The following is a 23,953-nucleotide window of genomic DNA, read 5'->3' on the forward strand; positions in this document are numbered from 1 at the left end:
TATATCAGGAAGAACCACCAGAATGTTACACCGCCAAAAAGCACTGTACTTGGCAACAAAATCGCAGCAGTGTGGTCTTAACAGGACAGGTCAAATTGAGTGTTAGTGTAGCCAACTCAAAATTAAAGTGTGAAAAAAACAGGTACACAGGGCACATCACATTAGTTTGCAAAAACACCATGGATACTGTTAGAGTGATAAAGTGTACACAGATACAAATAAAGGGAGCAACAAGCCAGGCGTTACACAGTACAAAAGGCCACTGCAAGCACACACAAGAAAAGAGAAATAGACTAGATGTGGAAGCAAGAATAAATGAAAGATTTATTGAAGGCACAAGATCCAGAAAAGAGCAAGTCATTACTAAAACAGGTTATGTGGGGGAAAATAGAAGATACACATTTTGTTAGAAAATATGTTTTAATTTCTTTTTGTTCTTGAAATACAAACTTAAATGGATCCATAATGGCCCAAAACAACCTTAGTTGTAGATGTAATCAAAATATACATTGGTTTTATAGATATAAAATGTGTGTATTGCTTCCCAATCACCATCTGTGGTACAAAAGCATGAATATGTACAATCCCCCCGTCCCTCCCACCCCCAGCCCCAAGCTGTTCCTGTCCATTACTCCCCATTAAATTCTGAACAGCTCAATGCAGGATCACGATTTTAAGAGGATGTAAAGTTCATGAATGCTTTGCAACCATGTGCAAGTCTCCATAATTTGGTAAATTCCATTTCTTGCCTGCTTTGTACATGGACTTGTCTCCCGAGCTCACTGAAATCTCTGAACCAATGGCCTGCAGTTACATTACCCCAATTGTAACCAATGACAATCTTTCTATTTATTTCATATCATATTTGTATGAATGTCACAAGATATATATATATATTTTTAAAAGGTTGATATCCAATTCAGCTTCCATAGAACCCAGGTTTAACGCAAAGGTTTAGACAATTTATGCACAGTCCATTTCCAACCACTGTAATGAAAGTGGCTCTGATGTTGTCCAAGACCATTCCATACAGACAAGATGGCCATGGTCCAATAAGGTCTTCCTAATGTAATAGGAAAACAATCAGGCGACATATCTTATTAAATAAAGAAAAAGTAAAAGAAAATGGCTACATGTAAAACTCTGGAATGGTGGGGGAAACACTTTGGTCCTAGACATATTGTCATTACCCTGAAGAGATTGCAATGAGTTATTGCTTTGCGTCTGACCTATAACTTAAAATGAGACCAAAACCGAAATATGCATTTTCTGATCAGTAAAGGAATCCATTTTGTGGGAAGAACGTAAACCACTTGAGGTTATACAGTCTCTCCTACCAAAAGATGCAGCATAAAAAGGAATGTGTCCGAGTTAAGACTTGCTTAAAGTTCACAGCGGTATCCAAATGACTGTTGCGGCATAAAAGCCAAAAAATTAACCACAGCATGCAGCTTTACCAAGGCTTTCACATCACAAGCACCATTCAAAGTTCTTACCCTCAGGTGGTAAAGTCACAACGATAACGTAAGGACACTTATCAATGCAAACATGGGACAGAAGCTCTGACTGAGCTAATGCACATTTGAGATATGTTGGCGTTGGGGCATTAAGGCAGGACTGATACTTGCACTGTGCAACAAAATGTTTACTATCAATGACAAAGCACCAGAGGCACTTTTAAAAACATTCCAACATTCAGACCATTACGGCTGTTGGGAACCAAAAAGTGCCAGTATAGAGCTGTGTCAAGAGCTATAGCCCTTTGCAAGCTCCCAATCCAAAACTAGTATGCATGTATGCATTACTTTTCCTAATTTCATGATACCCCTGTAATGCTACTTCAATTACTATAATAGTAGTAGTAGTAGCAGTAATAATAATAACGTCAGTCTCACGTTACTTCGAACCCAAGTAGAAACTTTTGTCCACTAGTTCTAGAGCTTGCAAAGGGCCTTATTTTGGTTTTGAGCTTCAGAAAATCGTAAAATGACGCAGGTATACAAACTGGATAGGAGTTCTGAAAGAAATTAAGACAGGCTACATATAACACAAAGAGAATAAGACACAGTAACCAACATAGGCAAGTAAAGTCTCAGAGCAATATAGACTTCAGCAAAGGCACAGTGGTAAAAGAAGGCAGCCACTGACCAAAAGAGACCTACCAACTACGAACTACAGTATAAGAATGATACAAATATACTCCATACAATATTGGATTTGTACAAAAAAACGATTGCATAAATTTAAAAATATAATGGAATGTAAATTTTCTAATCTAGATATAGATACAGTAAATAAGACTTATAGGAATATAAACCCCACTATTGACAGGGTCTTCACTTTCGAAAAAGCTAAATAATGCAACAGGGACAGTGAACGGTCCAAACCAATCAAACAAATAATGACCTTCTTTGCAAGTTGGGGGGAGGAGGAAAAAAAAAAGGTTTGGCCTACTCAAAATAGCCCTCAAGCTGCATGAACCGATAACAAGACATTTCAACCCAATCATGTCTCCAACAAGCAATATAGATAAACAGAAATAAGCTGTAAACAGAATATTTGTGAATACAAGTTTTAAATTGACCCGACGAGCCATACCTAATGGGGATATTAATAAAAATGCCAGTGCATTTACTTACTGGAAAAACGAGCAGTAGGAATAGTACTAATAAGGCACAGGGCATTGTGAAGGCATGATATTCAGAACACAATGGACACACCTCAAGACCTAGTGGTACAAGTCCCCAACAGTAAAGGGAATAACAAATGAATGCAAAAGGCTGAATGACATGTGCAACCTAAAGGACTCCAGGGCAGGAATGCTGGAGCCCACAAGTGTAAACTACTTATACTTGAAGATCATCCATGCGCTAACATGGGGTCTATTCTATCAGCTCAAAACAGAAACAGAAAAATGCCTAAAATTATTCCTTAAAAGCCCAATTAAAATCTGTATCTTTTTCTTCTGTGTGGTTCAAATTGGCATGTCATATAGATCTACATACAGGAAAAAATTTAATAAAGGAATGATGGAAGTGAGTCTTGCGAACAAAGTCCCTCCAAAAAAGTTCCTTCAACAAGCTTACACAGTTGAAGTCTAAAGTGACAGCCAATCTTGGCCCCCTGTCCATCTGATCTCCTTAAATGGTAGACTTGGAGAAGGAAACCCTCAGATGGTGGTTCTCGCCGAGGTCGTGATTATGGAATTCAATCAGAGACTCGATTGCCTCCTCCACAGAGCCCATCTGGATCAGGGCCATCTTACGATCCTTCCTGAGCAGAGGTAACAATGAAATGGTTATTATGCATATTCTCATTCAATACAAGATCAATTGTAATTCCATACTGGAATGATAGCAATTTCGAAAAATACTAACTGGAAGAACTTGAAAGCCTTGACCAAAGCACCAGAGCTTGCAAACAGCGTCTTCAGGTCATCTTCAACAACTGCTGGTCTGAAAGCACAAGTGTGAAAGGCCATAAAAATTCCCCAATTAGCCACAAGTGGACATTCAAAGGAACAAAGATGGTGCAGCAGCTCAACGTACGGGATGTTGGAGAGGTGCAGGGTTGCTGATGGAGGGAAGATGTTCTGATAGTTCTTGGAGCCAGGCTTCTTGAAGCGGTGCAAGGGAGAGTTGCTGAAATCCTTGGTCAGGCCTTGGTCTTCCTGACCTTCTCGGGGAAGCTGTACGTTTGTGTGCTTTGACAGGGTCACACGCAATGCCTTCCCATGTAACTTCTGCCCATTCAGGTGGCTCATTGCTGGGGGTGCCACGAATATTAAGTATGTCACTCATTCATCCATCGATTCTTAAAGCCTGCCTGACAGTTTGAGCTATCAGGCAATTCTGACAGGTGAACTTAATACAGATACACAATTAACAGACTTCAAAACTCAAATCCATTAATAAACACTAAAAATTAAAATGGAGGCTATAAACTGTGGTGTATTTTACAGATTAAACTGTGGAAGAAAAATGTGATGCTGACAAAAAAAAAAAATACATTTTTTAATTACTGTGACTCACTGGTATGTGCACATTCTCAAGCACTGAGCTAAGCTAGCCTTTGTCATTTTGTTGCCAATACCCACATCTGCATTTTTAGAACACTCACCTAACTGGGCCTGAGTTGAATCTGCCATCTGTACCAGGGCATTCTCCTTCTTGTTGAACAGGATTTTCACCCTCATAACATCACCATATACACCTTGATAGAGTGTGAAGAGAAAAGGAAAAGGGGGACAAGGAGGGAGGGAAAACAATGAGAAACTGACAAATTTTCAGCACCTGTCAATGAAAACTATCTGGGCAGGTGCAAACAAATGCTATAGACATCCATTCTAAACATGGGGAAGCTAGTGTATGCAGTAACTTTTGTTCACAATCAAGTCACTCCATTTGTAATGATTCTTAAACACTCCATATGCCAGTCAATAGGTCCCATGCACTGAATTAAAGAATGTTACCATGAAAGCCACTTCTGGTGCACAACTGTACACAAACTAGGCTACAGGATGCTAAGGCTGAATTACATAAGTTGCGCCTTGAATTTCACTTGTAACACCTACCCAAGACATTAAATCATAACCACAAATTCATTCAATGGAAAATAAACTTCAACAATAGCTCACTAACTTGTTTCTAGCACATTAAATTTAGATTGCAGAAATAAAGGCTAGGACACAGCAAAAAAAAAAGGAAAGTGTGATATGAAAGGGAAGGCAAGAAAACACGAGGTACTTCAGCTGTTTATTCCTGGAAAATGCCTTTTTGTAAACTACCAAAGAAGCACATTCCCTTTCAGAAATAAATTTTGCCAACCTCAACTATAAGGGTGGGGGGGTGACAAGGGGACTAATCAAGGTTGTTGGGAGAGGACAGCCAATGGGTAAGAGCATTGTACAAGCGAAGAACCAGAAGGAATATGAGAACTGCTGATTCAGTCAATCGTACCGTATACACAAAATGGGAGCCTTGACCATAAACCAAAAGCAACTCAGTATTACATTAGAAGGCATGCAAAACAATCAAGCATGCAAATTTGTAAAATGGAGGATTGGTCAAGCCAATTAAACTGGAAATAATCTCAAAAATCAAACAAGGTAAAGAGGCAAAAAGATCCAGCATCTCAAGAAGAAAATAAAAGGCAAATTAGGACATTACACTGAAGAGAAGGGACAGGGCTTGTAAAGGTTTTTGAAAAGAATCAGTTTGAGCCTTGCGATATAGACCGACTAATTCTATACACTACAGTCCCAGTTATATTTTTCACATGCACCAAAAGTAACCAAAAGTGGTTTTGTCTTCCCGTCTAAATGCAATTCGCCTGAGCAGAATCGCATACGATTTTCACTGTTCCCTGCGTGGACTGACCCAGTGGAAGGAAAATTCCGCAAGGGGTACAAATAAACTATGAAAATGCTGCAGCTTTTTGCCAATTCCTTCAAAAATCAACAGGCAAAAACAAAAGAAACCCAAAAGAAGCACTCATCACTTTTTAAAATCAGTTTGAAAAAAAAATTAAATAAATGTTTTAATTAAATAAGAGCAAAACAAAACTGAACAAACAAGTAATAAAAAATATGCTAATGATAACATACCGAAAAGAATAAAGAGGCATTGGGGCGTAACTCTCTTTATAAGACAGCAGAGGAAGGCAGCGGAGGGAGGAAGGGACAGGAAAAGATCGGAGGCAGGAGAGTGGAGGTTGAACATATCATCCACAGCGAGGCAGTTCCACGGGGAATGGCAAAAAACGGTGGTTGGATCATGAAGATGGTTAATATTTTTGAAGTAGAAGGTGGAGGGAAGGGCATTGATATGGTACAATTATTTTGTGTGTGTGTGTGTGTGTGTGTGTGTGTGTGTGTGTGTGTGTGATGTTGTGTGCATGTGTGTTGGTGTGTGCACGTGTGTGTGTGTGTGTGTGTGTGTGAGTGTAATTGTACACAGGAGGCAGATGGGAGGGAAATACGTGGGGCGTGCGATCAGTTGGCAAAAAGAAGATCCAGGGTCAAAGTATTAAAACAAAAAAGGAGGGGAGAGGGGGAATGGGGAGGGAGAGAAACAAGAAAAAAGGAGGTAAAAAACAAGGTCAGTATACACAAAGAAATGTGGTGTTCCATCCTGCAGCTTGCTAATAAATGGTTTAATTATTATTAAAATGGTAATTATTTTTTCCAACCTAGAAGAACACCAAAAAGAAAGTTTAGACATGGTACACAGAAAAAGGCAAGACAATATTTCCCTTATTTATTATGTGGGTACTAAATAAAAGGAACAATTAGGTTAAATTAAATTGTAATCAAAAATTAAGAAAAAATGTCAACTTAAACATATGTAATTATTAAAAGTACATTTCATGGAGCTTTAGGAATAGGTCCGAACAACTGGAGATTCTGGTATACTACACTTGACTGATAATGCAGAAGTATAACAGCTAAGCTTATTGAATTTTATAGGGAGCAAATGGTCAATACTAAAAGAAATATGGTTTCTAAAACTAAAGTGTAAAGGCTATAAATGAATAAGATTGGATACATGACACTCATTAGGTCAAGTAATGTCTGCAAGTTCCCTGTAAGAGCATTTGGAATGCTCAATCTGGTTATACCACAAGCGACCGACTTGTTTGGTTTACATTTATCAAACTGCAATCACAAGAGTAGCTAGGCTAATAAGAGAAATGTTGTGGTCAAAATGAGTGATCGAGAGTTCCTGCCAGTTTTGGTGAAGTATAAAGGCCATTTTGAAAGTTAATAAAATTCATGGTTTACAAAGGAAATGTGCATATGAAATGGAGCACAAAAATCTTTGACAGTAAGATCGCCACAGAATAACGGTCAAATGGAATGATTAGCGTTTGTAAAGTACTTCCAGCATTCAATTAAATGTCAACTCTTCGTACGGCACAGGCTCGAGTTTGTGTGAGTACTGCTCAGTGACACCATGCCTGGAGAAATTGGAAAAGGAATGGTACAATGCTTAAGGTGGAGCAGGACAGGGAATGAGGGGAAAAACTGAGATGCGACAAAAGCTCAGCTGAATAAAAAAAAAACTAGAAAATAAACAGTCCTTAGAGGAGCAGCAATGGGGAATGGAAGAGATGGCACTAATAACCCTTCAGCATACAGAAGAGAGGTGCGGAATTTAAATATATAAACTGGAAAAAGGGCATACATCTCCCTTCAGTATACTGGCAATGCAGGCAGCTTCAACAACTCTAGCTAAAGCCCATTAACGTAGCCTGGAGAAATTAGCCTACCTAGCCACCTTCAAAACAGGAGAGGGCCTGTGCAAGTGCTTGATATTAATATTATTATATTTAAATGTAAGGCGCTCGGCATCGACGAACCAGGCCTCGGTGTTTAGAAGCCTCTGCGGCTCACAAGCTGGAGGGTAGGGCGGTACCAACCTCTGGGTTCAGGTTGCTGATGAGCATGACGCTGTGGCCGCCGGTGAGGCCCGAGAAGCTGAGGCGACCGGCGGCGGCAGCAGCCGCCGCAGCGCTGGGGATGCCCAGCGAGGCCAGGGCTCCCGGCATTCCAGGCATCGACAAACCTGAGGTACACGTTCACAAGACACGCGTTTAAAGAACAATTTTTAAATTTAACTACACGCGATTCAAATGCAGTCAAATCACCATTCAGCCCTTTAACCTCCCAGCAGTTTAACTGCCAAAACAGTTCCCTTTTCCCCACTTCTGTGATCTGAAGCACATTTTTATCATCTTAGTCATACTGAGAACAAAGACACACAACGTCACTGATGCGAAGCATTTGGCACTCGTTCTCCACACGAGAGCCAACAGCTCCCCCGTGAGGAGAATCCTTAGCCTGCTAAAGGTGAGCACACGCGTGAGTGCGTTACCAGCTGGGTCCGTGAGGCGCTTGGCATCTAAGAATGAAACCCATCTCACTGACCTGCCTGTTGAATGGCAAAGGCTTGAGGGAACCCGTGAGCTCCTCCGTACGGGGAGGCGGAGATTATTCCCGGTGCCCCTGAGGAGGAGAACAGGACGTCAGACAGAGCAGCCAGCCAGCGCATCTCCATGCCGACGCTCGGCGGTAGCACCTCACCGAAGGCCGCCGCCATGGCGTGGTGATCCATGGTGGGCTGGCTGTCCCCGGTGGGCAGGTCGGGCCGGGTGTAGTCGCGGCTCTTGTCGTTGTTGTACTTCACGTTCAGGCTGGTCAGTTTGGAGAAGTTGATGCGCAGCGTGCAGCAGGCATTGTAGATGTTCTGCCCATCGAGAGCCTGTGCGGAGATAATTCCATCATAGAAATTGCCGGTACTACTTTCTTTTCAGCAGAAAGAAGTAAATAAAATTTTTTTAAAAACACCACTATGGAAATCTGATAAAAGGTGGAATGAGACAAAAATGAAAAAAAACACTAGCCAAATAGCCTTTGAGTGCTTCACGCAAGAGAACAACATAGGCCAAATGATTAGTGTAATGCATCCTCACAGCAGGCAGAGGGCGCTACCTACCAGTTTAGCATGCTGGGCAGTCAGGCCATCTGAATACTGCAGCAGGGCTTGGAACTGGTTATTTTTTGTGAATGTTATGATCTTCAACACTGTGCCAAACTTTGAAAAGATCTGCGGAAGAAATTATATGTTGTAAACAGTTACGCCAAATTAGTCTTTTGACCATTTTCTAAGTGAGCAGGTATCACAAATGTGCAGAAACTTCGCTAATCAGCAGCAAACTCAAGTAAAAATGTAGGAATAGTGCACAGAGTCATCATGCTGCCACACGAGCAGCAGCAGAACCCGCGGCTGGCTGTGGGTACCTGGTGCAGCACGTCCAGGGTGACCGGGTAGAAGAGGTTCTCCACGATGATGCGCAGGACGGGACTGTGGCTGCCCATGCTGGAAGGGTCCGCGACGCTGGCCATGGTCATCCCGCCCGTCTGGACAGCGTTGACCGCCTGCAGCGCTGCCTGGGCCCTCTGCCCACGGAGGAGGAAGACGGGGCGTGAGCGTGCTTTTCATAGCTCCTTTTCAAATTGCATCAACACCACGCAGGTCGGAATGGCAATCAGGAAGCCACACATTGTTCGTGGCAAAGCCTGGTTTGGCACTCCTGCATGCCTGATACCACCGCCCTGCCAGTCTGCTATAACCAAACTTCCGAATGGATCATGCAAATATACCAACAGACACCGCAGGCCGCTCAAAAATTCCAATTCAATGGCACGGCAGGGTTATGAAATTGCAACAGTAAAGACTTAAATCTTAAGAATCAGTCCCAGGCTTCCACATCAATTTCCAAACACCTAGCAAACTGAATGTTCAGCCTTTGGGGTAGTGGATATGGGTGCAAAGAACAAACACAAACATCTTGGAATGCTGACTGTTGCCTCCAGTTTAAATAATATTTACGCTGAGGCGGACCAGCCAAAGTGACCGCACTTAAATGCGGCTATCAGCTAAGAGGCTGCGGGGGAGCAGATGACGCACATCTGCAGAGTCCGCGGTTCTGACGGTATGTCGTTTCCTAAGAAACTATTCGGGGTGGTACGTCTGCCTGGGATAAAAGGCGCACTCCACCACAAGGTAATCAGGCCAGGGCCACACAGACCTCAAGACTTCTGACAAAAGGCAGGAAATGGGAACAGCGTCAGCAGCAAGGGCTCATTGTTCAGATGGCCACTGTGTGGGAGGTAGCCATTTTTATTTGAGACGGGTGCACGCTACTCAAAAAAACAGAAGTAGTTGTACACACCTACGTACATACAACCTGATTTATAAATGGCTTCGTATAAAATTCGCCTCGAAAACACTGGCTTTACAAGCAATTTTAATGACATAAAATGGGCGCTGTTGTGGACGTCAAGGTTTGCGCGTTTCCTGGCCTTCCACTTACCACCTGATTGGGTGAATTGTCGGTCTTGAGCTCCTTGTGATTGGAGTACTGCATGAATATAGGGTGGTTCCTGATCACCGGGGTGAAGGAGGAGTAGTAGGTGACCATGGTCTGCGCCGCCTCTTCGGAGTTCATTTCCAGGAAGGCCTAAACGGAGAGAACATCAGCTTTCCTGTTCCAAGACCACAACTTAAAAGGCTTGCGCTTTCTGGAAGATACATCCGGCTACGTAAAAGACGAGGGAAGCAGACGACCGTTCCAGCCCCAGTACCTGGTTCTTCCCTTTCAGCATGAGCAGGTTGGTCACTTTGCCGAAGGGCAGCCCCAGGGAGATCACCTCTGCCTCGTTGATGTCATTGGGGAGCTTGCGCACGTGTATGACGCGGGACGGAATGCCTGGGCTCCTGATTTCACCTTTGAACTTCTTGCTGTCATTGCCATTCGCTACAGGACGACACACACGCACACCTGTGAAAATGTTTTCTTACAGCGAATATTAAAATGCAAGGATTTCCAGAGTGGGAGAGAAACTCACCTGCTCCAGACGAACTGCTCATGATATAGGGCCCGTTAGAGACGCAAGAGGAAAAAAGTTCGTCAGATCCTCTCTGCAACAAAGAAAACGGGGGGGGAATTAAGATATCAGTATTCAAGATATCAGCCATTATAGTACTCATTTCACATGCCATGCTTATTACACAACCTAAAAGAAAACAAGTGAAAAAAAAAAATTGCACAGACAAAAACCAGACATGCTTATCACTGAAATGATTTACTTCAGGATTAAAACAAAAGCACTACTTCACACTGGACATTCACTGCAGATCAGACAAACACAATGTTATTCAGTGCAAACTAAGGAATCCATTGAACCTCTTATCTCAAACTTAAAATTCCCAGTGAAACTTAATCAAGTTGAACATAAATGTTACACAATTTCTTGTTCAAGACCATTGTTAAACGCCAAACCCAGATCCACCTAGACCGCTTCTTCTACTTTTTCCTGAAGTCAGCAGAGACACTGAACAGTGATGATTATGCCATGCCAGAGCGCATTTCCCTAGAGGGCGATTAACGTGGGCAGTGCCAGCTGCTCAGGTTACTGGGAAAGTAGGCAATTCCACCAGACTCATCTACATGCACTTCCAGAACAGTCGGTCAAGAGGGACTGCCCTGCAGAAGGACAGGCATCCTGAGGTTGCCATGTCATTCAGGAATCTTCACAGACGTACTGTATGGGGGGGGGGGGGGGGGGGGGAGTTCCAGGACCTTCTTTATGAGTGTTTCTATCCATCCGCTATTACATAAAAAAATAAGGACTTCAGAGAAGACTACACTTGAAATAGAAGCATTCTTTACAAAAAGTCAAAATTCCTGAAGCAGAGATGTGAAGACTTCAATGAGGTCGGATCACCTCCCCCGCACCTCCCCAGCAGCGGAGCGGGGGGCCCGCGCGTCGCTCAGCACGGCCCCCGGGGGAGGAACCCAAGCCTCAAAAAGAGCCATCAACTTCTGGGTCGCCAAGCAGCAGCGGGAAGGAGTGGGAGGGAGAATCCAATTCTGTAACCTCCCGCAACGCTCACAGTTTTACTAGAGCGCCGCTTCATTACTGTAACGCCTGTGGGCTGCCTCTTGTGCCAGGCACGGAAATGTCCTGCTGGTCCGCGAATGCTCACCTCAGTTTTCAACTGCATTTTCATACTGACCGTTTCCAAACTCAGAAGACCCCAGTCATCTCAAAGTAACCAAGATGAACTGGCCAGGAATGCGAATGACAGGAGCTAGTTCACCACGCAGGCATTTAAACAGACCATAATCCGGTGTTTTAATGCATTTCCTGGAATAGGGAAATGAAACCAAGGCCTAATTGTTTGCATGCGTGGTAAATTCTCCTCCTTTATCAAGCCCAAAAGCCACAACTCCCCCTCCCCATGTATCTGGTTTGCAAAAATATAAATAACCAATTTAGCAACAGATGCAGAACAGATGCAACCAGCCCGGATGCACTAAGCTACAGTTGTGCACTCCAAGGACCAAATCAAGAATTCCATCGCAATTAGCAAGAAGCACCAAATTAAAATTCAGGTAATGCAGGATTGCAGTGGGTGCATTTATATAATATTGTACAAAGACAATGCTAATTCCAAGGCTTTCCTCAAAAAATTGACTTTGCAATTCCAGTCTTAAAACTGTCTTTACACCCTACTTTACATGCATTTTCAGATCTTTCACCAAATCAAGGAAAAAAAAACTACAGCAATGGTTTCACTTTTACTTTACACTGATATTTAGGAATTTAATACTCTTATCCAGAGCAATTTACACAATATTATTTATTTTTTTCCCTAAACTATCCATTTATACAGCTTGATTATTTTCACTGAAGCAATTTAGGTCAAGTCCCTTAAATATTATACCAGATGTAAATATCAGGGCCTCAGTAATGTAGGCTAATTAGACAGGAATGCTTGAAACTCTTACCCTATGACCTCTGATGCAATTATTTGGCCTCTGACCGGAAGTCAAATTACAAAACAGTTTCTTTAACTGCAGTTGAAGACCACCAGCCAAGACGTGAAAAGGTCTCAGATCTCTCGTACTCTAGCTCAGAACGCGGCGCGTAAATCAGGAGGAAAATACAGCAGCCTAGAGACGGACGCCTCCCTTCCTCTCAGCTATAAATAACTATTTTGTGGAATGTGCCTTTCACCAAATCTGGATTGCTAGATATCTAGGTAAGATTTTTCTTCCTAGTGTTCAGATACCCTCAGGCATCGGCTTCAAGTGCAGACAATAACGGACTGTGCCACAGAATCCCAGCCACAATAGAACAGGCCCCTAACGTCTGTAAATTGGCTCGGCAATCCCAGACGAGCACTCGAGACCCTGCAGAGCCTACAGAAACCCCGGCGAGACGTGTCCCGTTGGTCGTGATCCAAGCGGGCCGGCGCAGTGACCAGTCCGTCCTGCTGGGAGCAGCCGGCTCCCTGTAACAGAGCTCTGGGAGGAAACGCTCCACTCAGCAGTGTGGGCCCTCCACACCACACATTCTGAAACGCCAGCAGAGGAGGACCCAATGAGAACCACATGTGCGGACGAGGAGGGGGGCGTGCGCAAGAACGTTTAGCGAGTTCAGTCGTCGCGGGGCGGTTTCAGCGATTCGGCCGCGCGGCCGTGCACTCAAACCCAGGGAGCGGGCCGGGGCGAGGCGCACAGACCCCGCTTTGTGTCCACGCCGTAATATCCTCACACTAACGCGCTTCACTGAGAGGCAGGCAACAGCCTCTCAACCAGACTCTCCCCTTCTGGAGCTGGGAAAGACCAACTCACTGCACTGTATTCATAAGGCACTTCACATGAGCAGGACTGCCGATGGGGTTAAGCCCCTTCAACGACCTCTTTGTTTGCACAGAGGGCAAAAGATCAGTTTTATACGCAGGAAAATAACTCCCATTATCTGCACACATAACATTATTATACGAGGCCATTGGAAATATGAAACTGGACTGTGAAATATCAACTTACAAAGTGTGAGGAAGAAAATGGAGAGTACAAGATAAATGACTTAAGGTGAGGCAGTGAAAGAAAGGGCCGAAACCGCCGCTTAACAATGCATTTCAGGAATGGAGCCGTTGCCATGGAAGCAGTGAATGTCACTCTCTCACCATGGAAACCCTACCCAGAGGCTTCCAGGTTCACTCAGCCCCACCCAACATTCTCTGCCAGAATACAGCAGTTGTTCGTCTTACGCTGGCAGGTCAGATTAGGACTGTGCTGTGCACAACCTGTTTCCCCATAGTATAAAAAAGGGACCAGCCCACAATTACATGAATAATACAACAGGGAAAACAAAGGTTTGTTTCGAGGTCAGTTTTCCGTTGCATTCAGCCTAGCTAATTTGAGGACAGTTCCCCATCGGCCTTGAGCAGTCTTAAGAGTTTCCAGTGGCATTGCTGCCCGCACAACAGCCCGGCCCTTCATGCGGCCAGCCCATCACAGCTACACCCAGTACAAAGTTCACTTTGCGAGCACACGTGTGTGTGTGTGTGTGATCAGAGGGGGGAGGGGGTTACAGCACGGCCAAGTTATTTCAGCACACATCTCCCCTCTCTGAAGGCCTGCTGTGACCCGTGCCCGGTGTCTGCAGATCAACCCTCTGAAGAGCAAAACGGACACACGGAGCAGAGCAACATGTGTGTTGATGGAAGGGGCCCAGCGTATTTGCATACGATGAATAGATCCCATTCATCTCTTAGTCACGTTAGCACTCCCCCCCCCCGTCTTTGGGGAATGCCTGAGGGAAGCCATCTTCAGTGGTAAGGTAAACAATCGGCCGTTTGCGCTCGATGGCCACCCCCCACCCCAGTTACTTTTCACAGGGAAGAGGGGTGGACAACCCCCTACATCAGCCACTTCGCCCAAACGGCCTCAGGCGCTGCCGAAGGGTCCCATTACAACGAACCGCACGATACAATATGCAGAGCTAAGAATCCTATTACGAACCACGTGTTCAAGTCACATACAGCTTGACACTGCAGGTAATCTTCCCAGGGGAGAAACGATGACTGGGCAAAAACAGAACACAAAGCAAGAATTTCCTTAACACTATTATATTTTAAACAAGGACATTGCAACCAGAAACGGTTGGTTACCAGCCCCCAATATCACCCCACCTAGTAATACTAGTTGCAACTGTGACATGAGAATCGATGGCTAGTGTGCATACAATGGTTAAAATCCTGGTATGTTTTATTTAAACGGTGAAAACCAGGATGGCTACATTTGCAGTCCTTACTCAATTGCACTATAAAGGAGCTGGAATTCTTCAGTGTGTCTGTAGATTTTATTTTCATTGTTTTAACACAAAGTTGTCACCGTTGGCAGCGACAGAACTTCAAAAACGGGTAAATTCTCCAAAAGTGAAGCAATCCTTCAGCACACACAGTTATAGTAACAGGACACCACAGGGCTGCAGAGGAAACTCACACAAGACAAATTATGGACAGAGAGGAAAAAGAATGCTGCTCCCTTTCCTGTGCTGATAAAGACGAAGGACACTCTATAATAGTTAGCCTTAGTAAATACTTTTCATTACATTTATCACTGCAATGCCTTTTCACAAACACTGTAGTGATAAATGTAATGAAAAGTATTTATTAAGGCTGACACTACTACAGAGTGTTGGAGATACACAATTGCCCTTTGTTCTTCACCTAGGTCAGCCTGGCCTGCAGCATTCCACATATGATTATCTCCATTAGACCACTACAGTATGCAAATGGATGGCCTTCGAGGGCCAAAATCACTGTGCCAGAACAGAGGTTTCACAAAGCAATTACTAAGGCAGAGATCCACCCCTCCCCAACAACAAGCATACGCCCGGAGATAAATCGGGACGAGGCCAGGCCATTCTTTTATATACTTAAGCCAGAACAAGTTAAGCCTCTAACGTACAGTAATGCAACGCTACACACCCCGTCCCATTGTGTAAAAAGACAGTTATGGCGGAGGCAGGATAAGGTCCTTCGTTTCCTGACAGGAATGAAGAATCTAACGGTTCAAGTACGACATGTACAAGCCTGTCAGCTACATCCTGTGAGTAAGAGCAAACCTCTAAAAAAAAAAAATATGAAGAGAAAAGGGGTTTGGTGGAATCTGGGAGCTGGGGAGATAGGAATGTACCAGCAGCATTCCAGGCACTCTGCCCAGCCAGCCAGCAATTACAGTTTCCACGGCAACAACCATGTTCAAACTACTCCAGATGAAAACAGTTTAGTAAGGGAGGTGGGAGGGAGGATATCGCAGTGATGTTAAGAACTTCAGACCAACCAAGCTGATCATCCTTCTATTCTGTCAAAACTCACTTTTATTCCTTTAATTTATTTCCCACTATGTCAGATTTTGCCTTCCTGGAGTCCCACAAGTTTTAATTCCATCAATCTGGAGTCAATTACAGCATGCTGAAAGCAGTGCATGCGCAACATTCTCTGCGTCTTACCAAACAGCTTTATTTTAGTCAGCCTGCTTTTCTGGAAAACCTAATTCACGAAAACACAACAATAAGGCTTTGCAATGGAATACAGCTCTCTTATCAAGCTAGATCACATCCTTGAAAGTGGATTAATCCCGTGAAAGGAACCTTTCAATAAGGGTAGTCAATCAATGGCACATTGATTCTTCATCAAAGATTTGAACTGAATATTATGCAATGATCTACTGAGGCCTTAAACCCAAAGTGCTAGGTCTGTCACCAAAAACCAGTTAAAAACAGGCATGAGAAGTTCTGCCGCAAAGCTTCTCTTACACTACAGGGTTACTTATACCTGGTCTACATGGTCTACTGTAAAATGCTGAAGTTTTACCCTCATTTGCTAAAACCTGATCAACCCAGGTTCCCAGTTATTCCATTCAGCAACAATGGGTAGAGGCAGGGAAATGGCAGAGAAAGAGGGGTGCCTACCTTTGTACCAACTGTAATATCGTGGACACTGCTGTGAAGAAAAGACAGGAATGTTAGATAGCAGTAAAGATGGGAATTTAATTTGTAAAAGATACTTGAGGTTAAATAGTTAATGGAGGTCACATTATATTCAGGGGATGAGCAAAGTTGGGACTGTGAGAAAGGGCAACAGCTAAGCAAGATTCACTTGAAGTTACCTGTAGCACACAAAGCATAAACAGGGAAACAGTAAAGCAATGAAAGCATATGACAACGAAAGTATTGAAGCTGAGAAGCAAGTATATCACAGTTTAAAATTTAGACTGAATGACAAACTAGTTCTTCAGAAAAGCAAAATTAAAGATGGCTATAAAGTGAAATACCCCAGTAGACACACACAGACAGACACATACACACTTCTAGATGCAAACAATTGGAGGAAGATGAAACCTAGACAACAATCCAGAAAAAAGCTTAGTCAAGTAATCGGACGGAAAGGCTGTGCTTCCAAAAACTTTGCACCCTTTTTTGTCAGCTATTTGAAGACATGGACACTGCCCACTAAAACTAGTTCATAGTTCCCCTCAGAATTTCACCTTGCATCTCGTGCAAGAGATAAAATTAACAGCTGAGAAAAGGCTGCAGTTGTGCCCCCACACCTTAGCTAAAGTAGTCTGAACTGCCAATCGGCTCCATTTCCCACAGTCCCACGCTTTTCCTGAAATATGAGCAGAATTTCAGAATGCTGCCCTGCTGACACCGGTTCAGATTAACCTCATATTCATATCCTGTTTCTCATAGGCCCCTAGCAGGACACAGAGCACCAGGGAGCCATCCTTCCCACGTGGCCTAAAGCAAGAGCTTTCTTGCATTTCACAGTTCTCCTGAAGCAGCAAGATTATCCACCTCAGCCCATGAAACTTCAGTGTTAACACACCGAGTGGAAAAATATCAGAAATAAAGTATTGACTGGGAGTGCTTGTCTGTAATTACTAATGCACATTACCATATAGGCTATACCAAGCATCTTGTCATTTTGAAAAACGTAGGATAAAGATGCATAGCTATTCAGGCTCGATACATCAGACAGAACCAAAGAACAAGGACAAACAAAAAAGACCCAGAAGACAGACAGCACAGCTTGTGGTTTCCATTAGACAAGAAGCAACCCAAATATCAAATATAGGTCATACACAGGACTGAAGACAAACCAGCTTTCATTTAACACACAAGATTAGATCAGTCTTAGGACACAGTTTGTCCATTCTCCTTATTGTCCTAGTTCCAGACTGTTCAGAAAAAGAAAAGCACAATAAAACTGAAGTGTGGCAAAAAAGTAAAAGCTAAAATAAAGCACCACATATAACTGAAGTAAAAAATAAAATCACCCTTTAAACAAGCTTTACCTTTAGATTAGAGCATGGCTCAGACATTACACATTTACTTGTTTGATAGCAATGATTGAATCACATACCCTTAGATTAGCTACCTTTTAAGTTACCTAAACCATTTACAATAACAATAATCTAAGAATACAAACAGTTGATCATAGCCAATAACCAAAACAGTTTAGCTAATCAACTAAAACATAGGCTACTATGAAGAGGGAGGCGTACTCTGCTAAATCTCACAAATTGTGAGATCTAGGCCTGTATGAACACATCACAATATGGAAATACTGCAAAGTTAAACTTACGTAGATGGAAATAATCATTTACTTCTGTAAAAACAATATTTACCAATATCCCTTCATTGGGTACATCACTTTTCCCGCTTCTACCCCACGTAAAAATAGAACCCATATGCCACTTACGTGCGCTGTGGATATTAGGCTAATTTCAGAAGAAATACTTGATTATTTTCCTGTAATGCAGGCTTGTTACATAATGAGGCAAAACTGAGACCATACCTGGCTAATTATCCCAAATCGTTAAACCCAGAGGGCTTAAACTCATGTTGGGCAAAGTACCATGCCATTAAATAACTCAGGCTTTAAAGCAGTTAGCTTCACTAAATAAGCCACCTTTCTCATGGTGGAAGTGGAAGATAAAGGTATTATGGGTGCCCCCTATAGCTGGAATCATATCCATAAATAGCATGCTAAAGGAAGGGATGAACAATGCAAACCGATTACTCAATGGCTCATAAAATCAAACGTATACAGTACCCTTGGAAACAGGGTTTTACTCCAGTTCTGCATCAAGAATGACTTCATGCAGAGAAACCTGTATTAAGTCTCCGTCAGGCAGGAGAGCAATTAAATTGTTGTTTTCGCAGGGTACTTTCGTTGGTCTTAATTGCAATTTACGTAATAACACTGATTCACCTGTTCGTTGATTAAACCTTTCATTCAGTAATGAGTCATGATTCTATTGTTGGAGAATCGAATAACTCAACATTACAGGTCCCATCCCTGGTTAGGAGTTAGATGTGTTGAAGTTCACACAAAAACTTCAACACTTTGCAAAGTAAGGTTGACACTATATGCACCTTTTGGCCACCGATAATTCAAAGCTAGGTACAAATGAACTGGACTCACGCACATGCATTCCTTGTCCTACAGTTTATAGAAGATAAAGCTGAATAATCAACATGATTACCCTCTAAAACTCAAAACCACAGTGCACCTAGCCTATATTACAAAACTTCAGTGGAGGTATTATTTTCTGCCTTCACATTCAAGAGTGCAGGAACAGCCCAAACTTTATCAGCAGCCACTAAGGCTAAAAGGGCAGGGGCCGCATCAACAGTTCAACACAATCAAAGCCAATTAACACAGTAAGGCAATCTGGGCAGAGGTTTGAAAAAATCTATTATTTTTTACATCCACAAGCAAAGTGGAAAGTTGATTGAATGCTCCAAACAGCGTGCATATGTGAAAAATACGTGAACTTACTCTAGTTCCGTAGCGTAAGTGGATCCCATAGGATACAAATCAGTCTCCAGACGGCTGTGGAAAAAGACGGAGGTAACTTACACCAACATGTATTTTACCAACCACAGTGACTGTCCTGCTGTTCAAACATCACATTTTAGAAGTTAACCAAGGTTATGTCAGTACGCATGTTGATCCAAAACAGCAAAATATACCCAGCACAATACAAACGAGAAACGAGTGTCTGAAACTTCAACAACTTTTGAGGCAAACATTTCTTCAAACCGATTTTTTTACTTTTTTTTTTTTTTGCATCATTTTGAAAGACAAATTAAATAGCATGGTTATGGGCGCTAGCCAACATGTCTTAAAAAAAAATGTAATCTGACACTGGGCACACCCGGCACGGTCCAAGGCAGAACATTAACATGGCGACCTGTAAGAGAAAATAGTGAGAATCCTTCCTCTTCGTCGAAACATTTGAAATAAGATTAGTAATTTTCAAAAGGGCATTTCCGTCAGCAATCAATCTGGCCAAATATATTGATTCACACTGTTAATCAGTTAAGCAATAAGTTAATGTAGATTCATTCAGCAAATGAACCAAGTCGGTTTACATTACACGTTATCGTATGACGACGTTCACTAATTTAGTGCATAAAAATGTGTGACGCCATTAAACAAAACGTCAACTCTGATAGCCAAAAAAGACTGACCGAGTTGAATGGTACCATTATAAGTGAGATGGCAGCAAACTGAATAACAAGGTTGCCAAGTTAAATTTTAACTAACACCTCGCTATGCTTGTTGTATTTAAGCAACAGTCAGTCGGGTCTGTGTCACCTAAACTAAAGTTGATTAGCTAATGCGTGTTAAACGTTTTGCTAGATGTTACCGACGGTCATTAAATACATGAAGTTTGCAAGGCGAATATTAGCTAACTTACTATATTAGACAGTACACATTGTCCCATGGCGTGTCGTTACTTTAGTCGCATAAAACAGGAAACCAGCGATACGTTCACACAGGGCTCAGTAACACAATGTTCAAGAAACGGGAAAGCAGTTGAAGATGCAACGATGGCGAACGCCCACGGACATTCAATTTTCAACCGGGTAGCTAACTAATCGCCAGTTTACATGCAAAATATAGCTAGTCTACGTTTACATGTAAAATTAAGAGTACCAACATTTGTAAGGCGGATTTCAGACAACTTTAGAAATCCTACAGGTGGCTGTCCTCATAACTAGCCATCGCAAATAAAGACGAGTATCCGCTAGCTGTTAGCTTAAAAAAAAAAACTTTCTCTGTCCATAGATGCTGACCACATACGCTGGCCAGTTTGCTAGTCAGATAGCATGAGCTAACGTTACGTTACAAGTGTCAACCCCAAAAGCTAGCCATCTGGCTACCCAATAAAGTCACCAAGCTACCTTGTCCAGCATGGCCGTGTTTGTTGTATAAGGAAGTTTCTATCGCAACGAAAGGAAATCTAGCTGCTACATGGAACAGTTTATGATCGGCTAGACTAGTCTAGCTAGGTAGCTAACTCAGCTGAAAGTTTTTCGAAGTAGATGCAACATAAACAGTTTTATCACGAGTTCAATTTTAGTTTGTAATACATTATGAGAACTACCAAGTAATGTTATTTGATCACTTACCCGTCCATTGCACAACACAGAACTACAGGTCAGAGCAGCGACTGTGCAGTCTGGCCGAGTTTTCTTATACCCCTACAAAATGGCGGAGAAAGCCAAGATGCACTCTGATTAGCCCAGCGACAGGAGAGAACCAAAAAGAGGTGGGCGTCTAAAAACAGAGGTGCAAAGTGGTTGGACAAGACGACGATCCCTTGCAGAGGGCAGCCAAAAAAGTTTCATGTGAAGTTTGATTGTTCGTAGTAGTTGTCGATTAAACACTCCAGCTTCGCGCTTCAATAGGCTGGTTGGTCTAGGTACCCGATCTATCAAATCAGTAGGCGGGTCATCCCTGTGTTGTTTCACCGAGGCCTACCCACACAGTTATACATGCGTGTCTATGGGCCTACCTCAAGAGAAAACGTGTCTCGTTGTGAAAATCTGAAGTGGGAGTGTCTACAATTTATTGTGTTCAAACAATTCGTTACCATTACCATTAGTCCACCAATTGACACCACCAAACCAAACAGCTTCTTGACTCACCACATGCCTTGTGTGTTAAAAGTTTAAAATCCGTTTTTTAAATGAATACAAAATTTCAGTCATAATGACCAGGTGGTTGGTGGGGGTGATCAAGAATAGGAAGGGGAAAGTGATACAGTTGTTTACTTGCTAAATATTTTAAAAGAAACGACTAGTACAAAAAAACCAAGTAGCCTACAAAACCCACACATTCGAACACCCTCTGTCAATGCCCCTCCTTATATTTTTTTCTACACCACAGCAGGACGCTTGTTGTCTGGAATTTAATTATAGGCCTATGTGTTGCACAATAGGCTATTGAAAATCAACTTTAATGACCCAATGTAGAGTTGGAACCTGCATCAGTGTAATTCTGAAATTGTAGATGACAAGAGTGCTGCTGTTTTTTTATGTAAAGTATATGTCAGACTAGATTGAATCACCATGGAATCGGGTCAGAATCAGAGTTAAGGAATAGATCTACTCCATGTAGGCTACTGGTTGGTAATCATGACAAAGTGCTTTACATGTTTGGTGTGTTTGCTGTTCTTTCATTTATGATTTCCCATTCCCCCTCATTATTCAAAAGACAAACCAATAAACTAATAAGAGCCATATGAGATGTTCAAGTGTAACTTTTAAACAGTTAAAAAAAACTTTCCAGCTAAACAAATAAGAACACATTCAAAGCTCTCCACGTATTGGTTATGAAATACCTTTTTCTTTTTTATTGAAATTGAACAAACAAAATCAGTATTTTTTTCTTCCAATAAACATAAAAAAAAATAGATCTAAAGGAACACTAGTGGAAGTAGTTGTTGCCATCCTTCTTTTGAGGCCCCATAAGCGTAGTTTAACAAGAGTGTTGTATTGGAAAATGCCTTAATGAGCATAACGAGGTAGCTGAACACCAGAAAGCAAAATTACAAGCAGTCAGCATTGCTTAAATCCTTTCCTGGGCTTTGCAGTGTCAGTCAACCAACTGTCGACACACTTCCCTGATCAGACCCTCATCTTGCCAGATTGCTGTCGATTCGATTTCAGCCTCATCTGACATCAAAGACTCTCAGTCTCCTTTGATGTTTGAAAGCCTCTGGAAAATGGCAGGAGCAAGATGTTGAACAGAGAGAAAAGCAGAAGAAGAGGAAGAATTGTGTGTTATTAGTGTAACTGTGTGTGTGAGTGTGTGTGTGTGAGAGAGAGAGAGAGAGGGAGAGACTGCCAGAGAGAAGGCCAGCTTTGTTAATTATGTAATAATTACGTCAACATCTGATTTCTGATAATGGTTAAATGGTTCTGTCAGGAAGTTCCAATATTTTTTTTCACTGCCAAGGATACACTTCTGAAAAACATATATATGTTTTAGATTGCAATTAGTTGAGGAATAGTTTGTGCTTCCTTTTATTCTGTGGTATTTGATTGTATTCTTCTGCTTAAATATCATGAATATTGTCAAAACTTATTTATGCATTCTGTTAATAGCTTTGAACTAAAAATATTTGTTAAATGTTAGTTCTATCAAGTTATACATAGGCACAGCTTAAATCTGTAACTTCCATGACATTTCCACATCTAAGCCAAAACTGTAATAAATGATATAACCCATTTATCTGTGTGTCCTGTATGTGCATCATTCAAAATATTTGTTATCAGTTACAAATACAAATTTTTACGTGGCACAAACAACATGCATGGTAGAAGCAAATGAAAATATAAATATACATGCACATTGATATTCAAAACTGTATTGAAAGAAAGCGGAACTGAAGTTTCGGCACTTCACTGAACTTCAGGAACGATCTGCCTTTCCATTAGTTTGCATTCATATAGGCCTTCGTGGTACAGAAAGCTGATGCATTAATGAGTAAAAAATAAACACATTTTTTTATTTGAAGAAGGGACAAAGTTTTAGCCCTTGGTTTGTTCAACTACTGCTTCATGGCCGTTTCTAGCAAGTCATCTAGTGTATCATGTAACAATATCAATAATTACCTCTCCAGCTCCCTTTCAGGAAATTACTTTTCCGTGCGGTTGCAGGTGACACACCTGTCCAGAGATGAATAATTTAAAGACCCCCCTGGAGACAATACTGAAGCCTTTTGTCTCCATGGCGGCCAGCCATTCAATACAAGGTCAGGTAACTGGGACTGGTAAGATAAGCCCCCCAAAAAGGAAATGAGACAGAAATGCAAATAAATGTGAACAACTGAATATGAAATGTTTCATCAAAAATACTTCCTTTGGAAAAGATTTGCAGAAATACTCAATTATCTAAGTGTATAAATAAGGACAATTTCAACTTGGGAAACATTAATAACATAAAAAATTTCACTTGGTCTAACTTAAAACATAAGTATTTATTAATGCTTTTCTTTTGCATGACTTGCTATTTTAACAGAATAAAAATATACAGTAACACAATATAGAAATAAAGTCAAAGATATGCAACAATGTTCTATTCAGTTCAATTCGTATTGTGCTGCAGCCTTTGACTGTCACTAGTCAGTCACTAGTCACCTTGTGTCTAGCACACTTAATGGAGGGGGAGGCCATTTTTTTTTCCTACTTTGTACCAGACTGTTGGCCACCCGTGAGCCAAATGGC

The 23,953-nt window shown here is 42.0% G+C and overlaps 1 protein-coding gene across 4 annotated transcripts; it reads right to left on the reverse strand.

Annotated features, from left to right (window-relative positions):
* Positions 1-300: 300 nt before the first annotated feature.
* On the reverse strand, positions 301-21,133 carry ptbp1b (polypyrimidine tract binding protein 1b). 4 transcript variants are annotated; one of them, XM_035416350.1, is made up of 16 exons: positions 20,852-21,133; positions 19,212-19,265; positions 16,337-16,364; positions 10,412-10,484; positions 10,148-10,320; positions 9,877-10,023; positions 8,801-8,959; positions 8,496-8,606; positions 8,084-8,261; positions 7,928-8,005; positions 7,420-7,565; positions 5,606-5,639; positions 4,120-4,212; positions 3,549-3,765; positions 3,378-3,455; positions 301-3,273 (listed from the first exon to the last, which is right to left on the reverse strand). In XM_035416350.1, exons 1-16 carry the CDS (start codon positions 20,857-20,859, stop codon positions 3,141-3,143), a joined length of 1,710 nt encoding a protein of 569 aa, XP_035272241.1. In that variant the 5' UTR covers positions 20,860-21,133; the 3' UTR covers positions 301-3,140. The 4 variants fall into 4 exon arrangements, with proteins under 4 accessions (XP_035272241.1, XP_035272240.1, XP_035272242.1 ...); XM_035416349.1 differs by having other exon boundaries at positions 16,337-16,367; positions 20,852-21,132; XM_035416351.1 differs by lacking the exon at positions 20,852-21,133 and adding an exon at positions 20,137-20,228 and having other exon boundaries at positions 16,337-16,367.
* Between the last annotated feature and the right edge of the window lie 2,820 nt (positions 21,134-23,953).

The sequence above is a fragment of the Anguilla anguilla genome, chromosome 4, assembly GCF_013347855.1.
Source record: "Anguilla anguilla isolate fAngAng1 chromosome 4, fAngAng1.pri, whole genome shotgun sequence".
NCBI classification, from domain to species: Eukaryota; Metazoa; Chordata; class Actinopteri; order Anguilliformes; family Anguillidae; genus Anguilla; species Anguilla anguilla.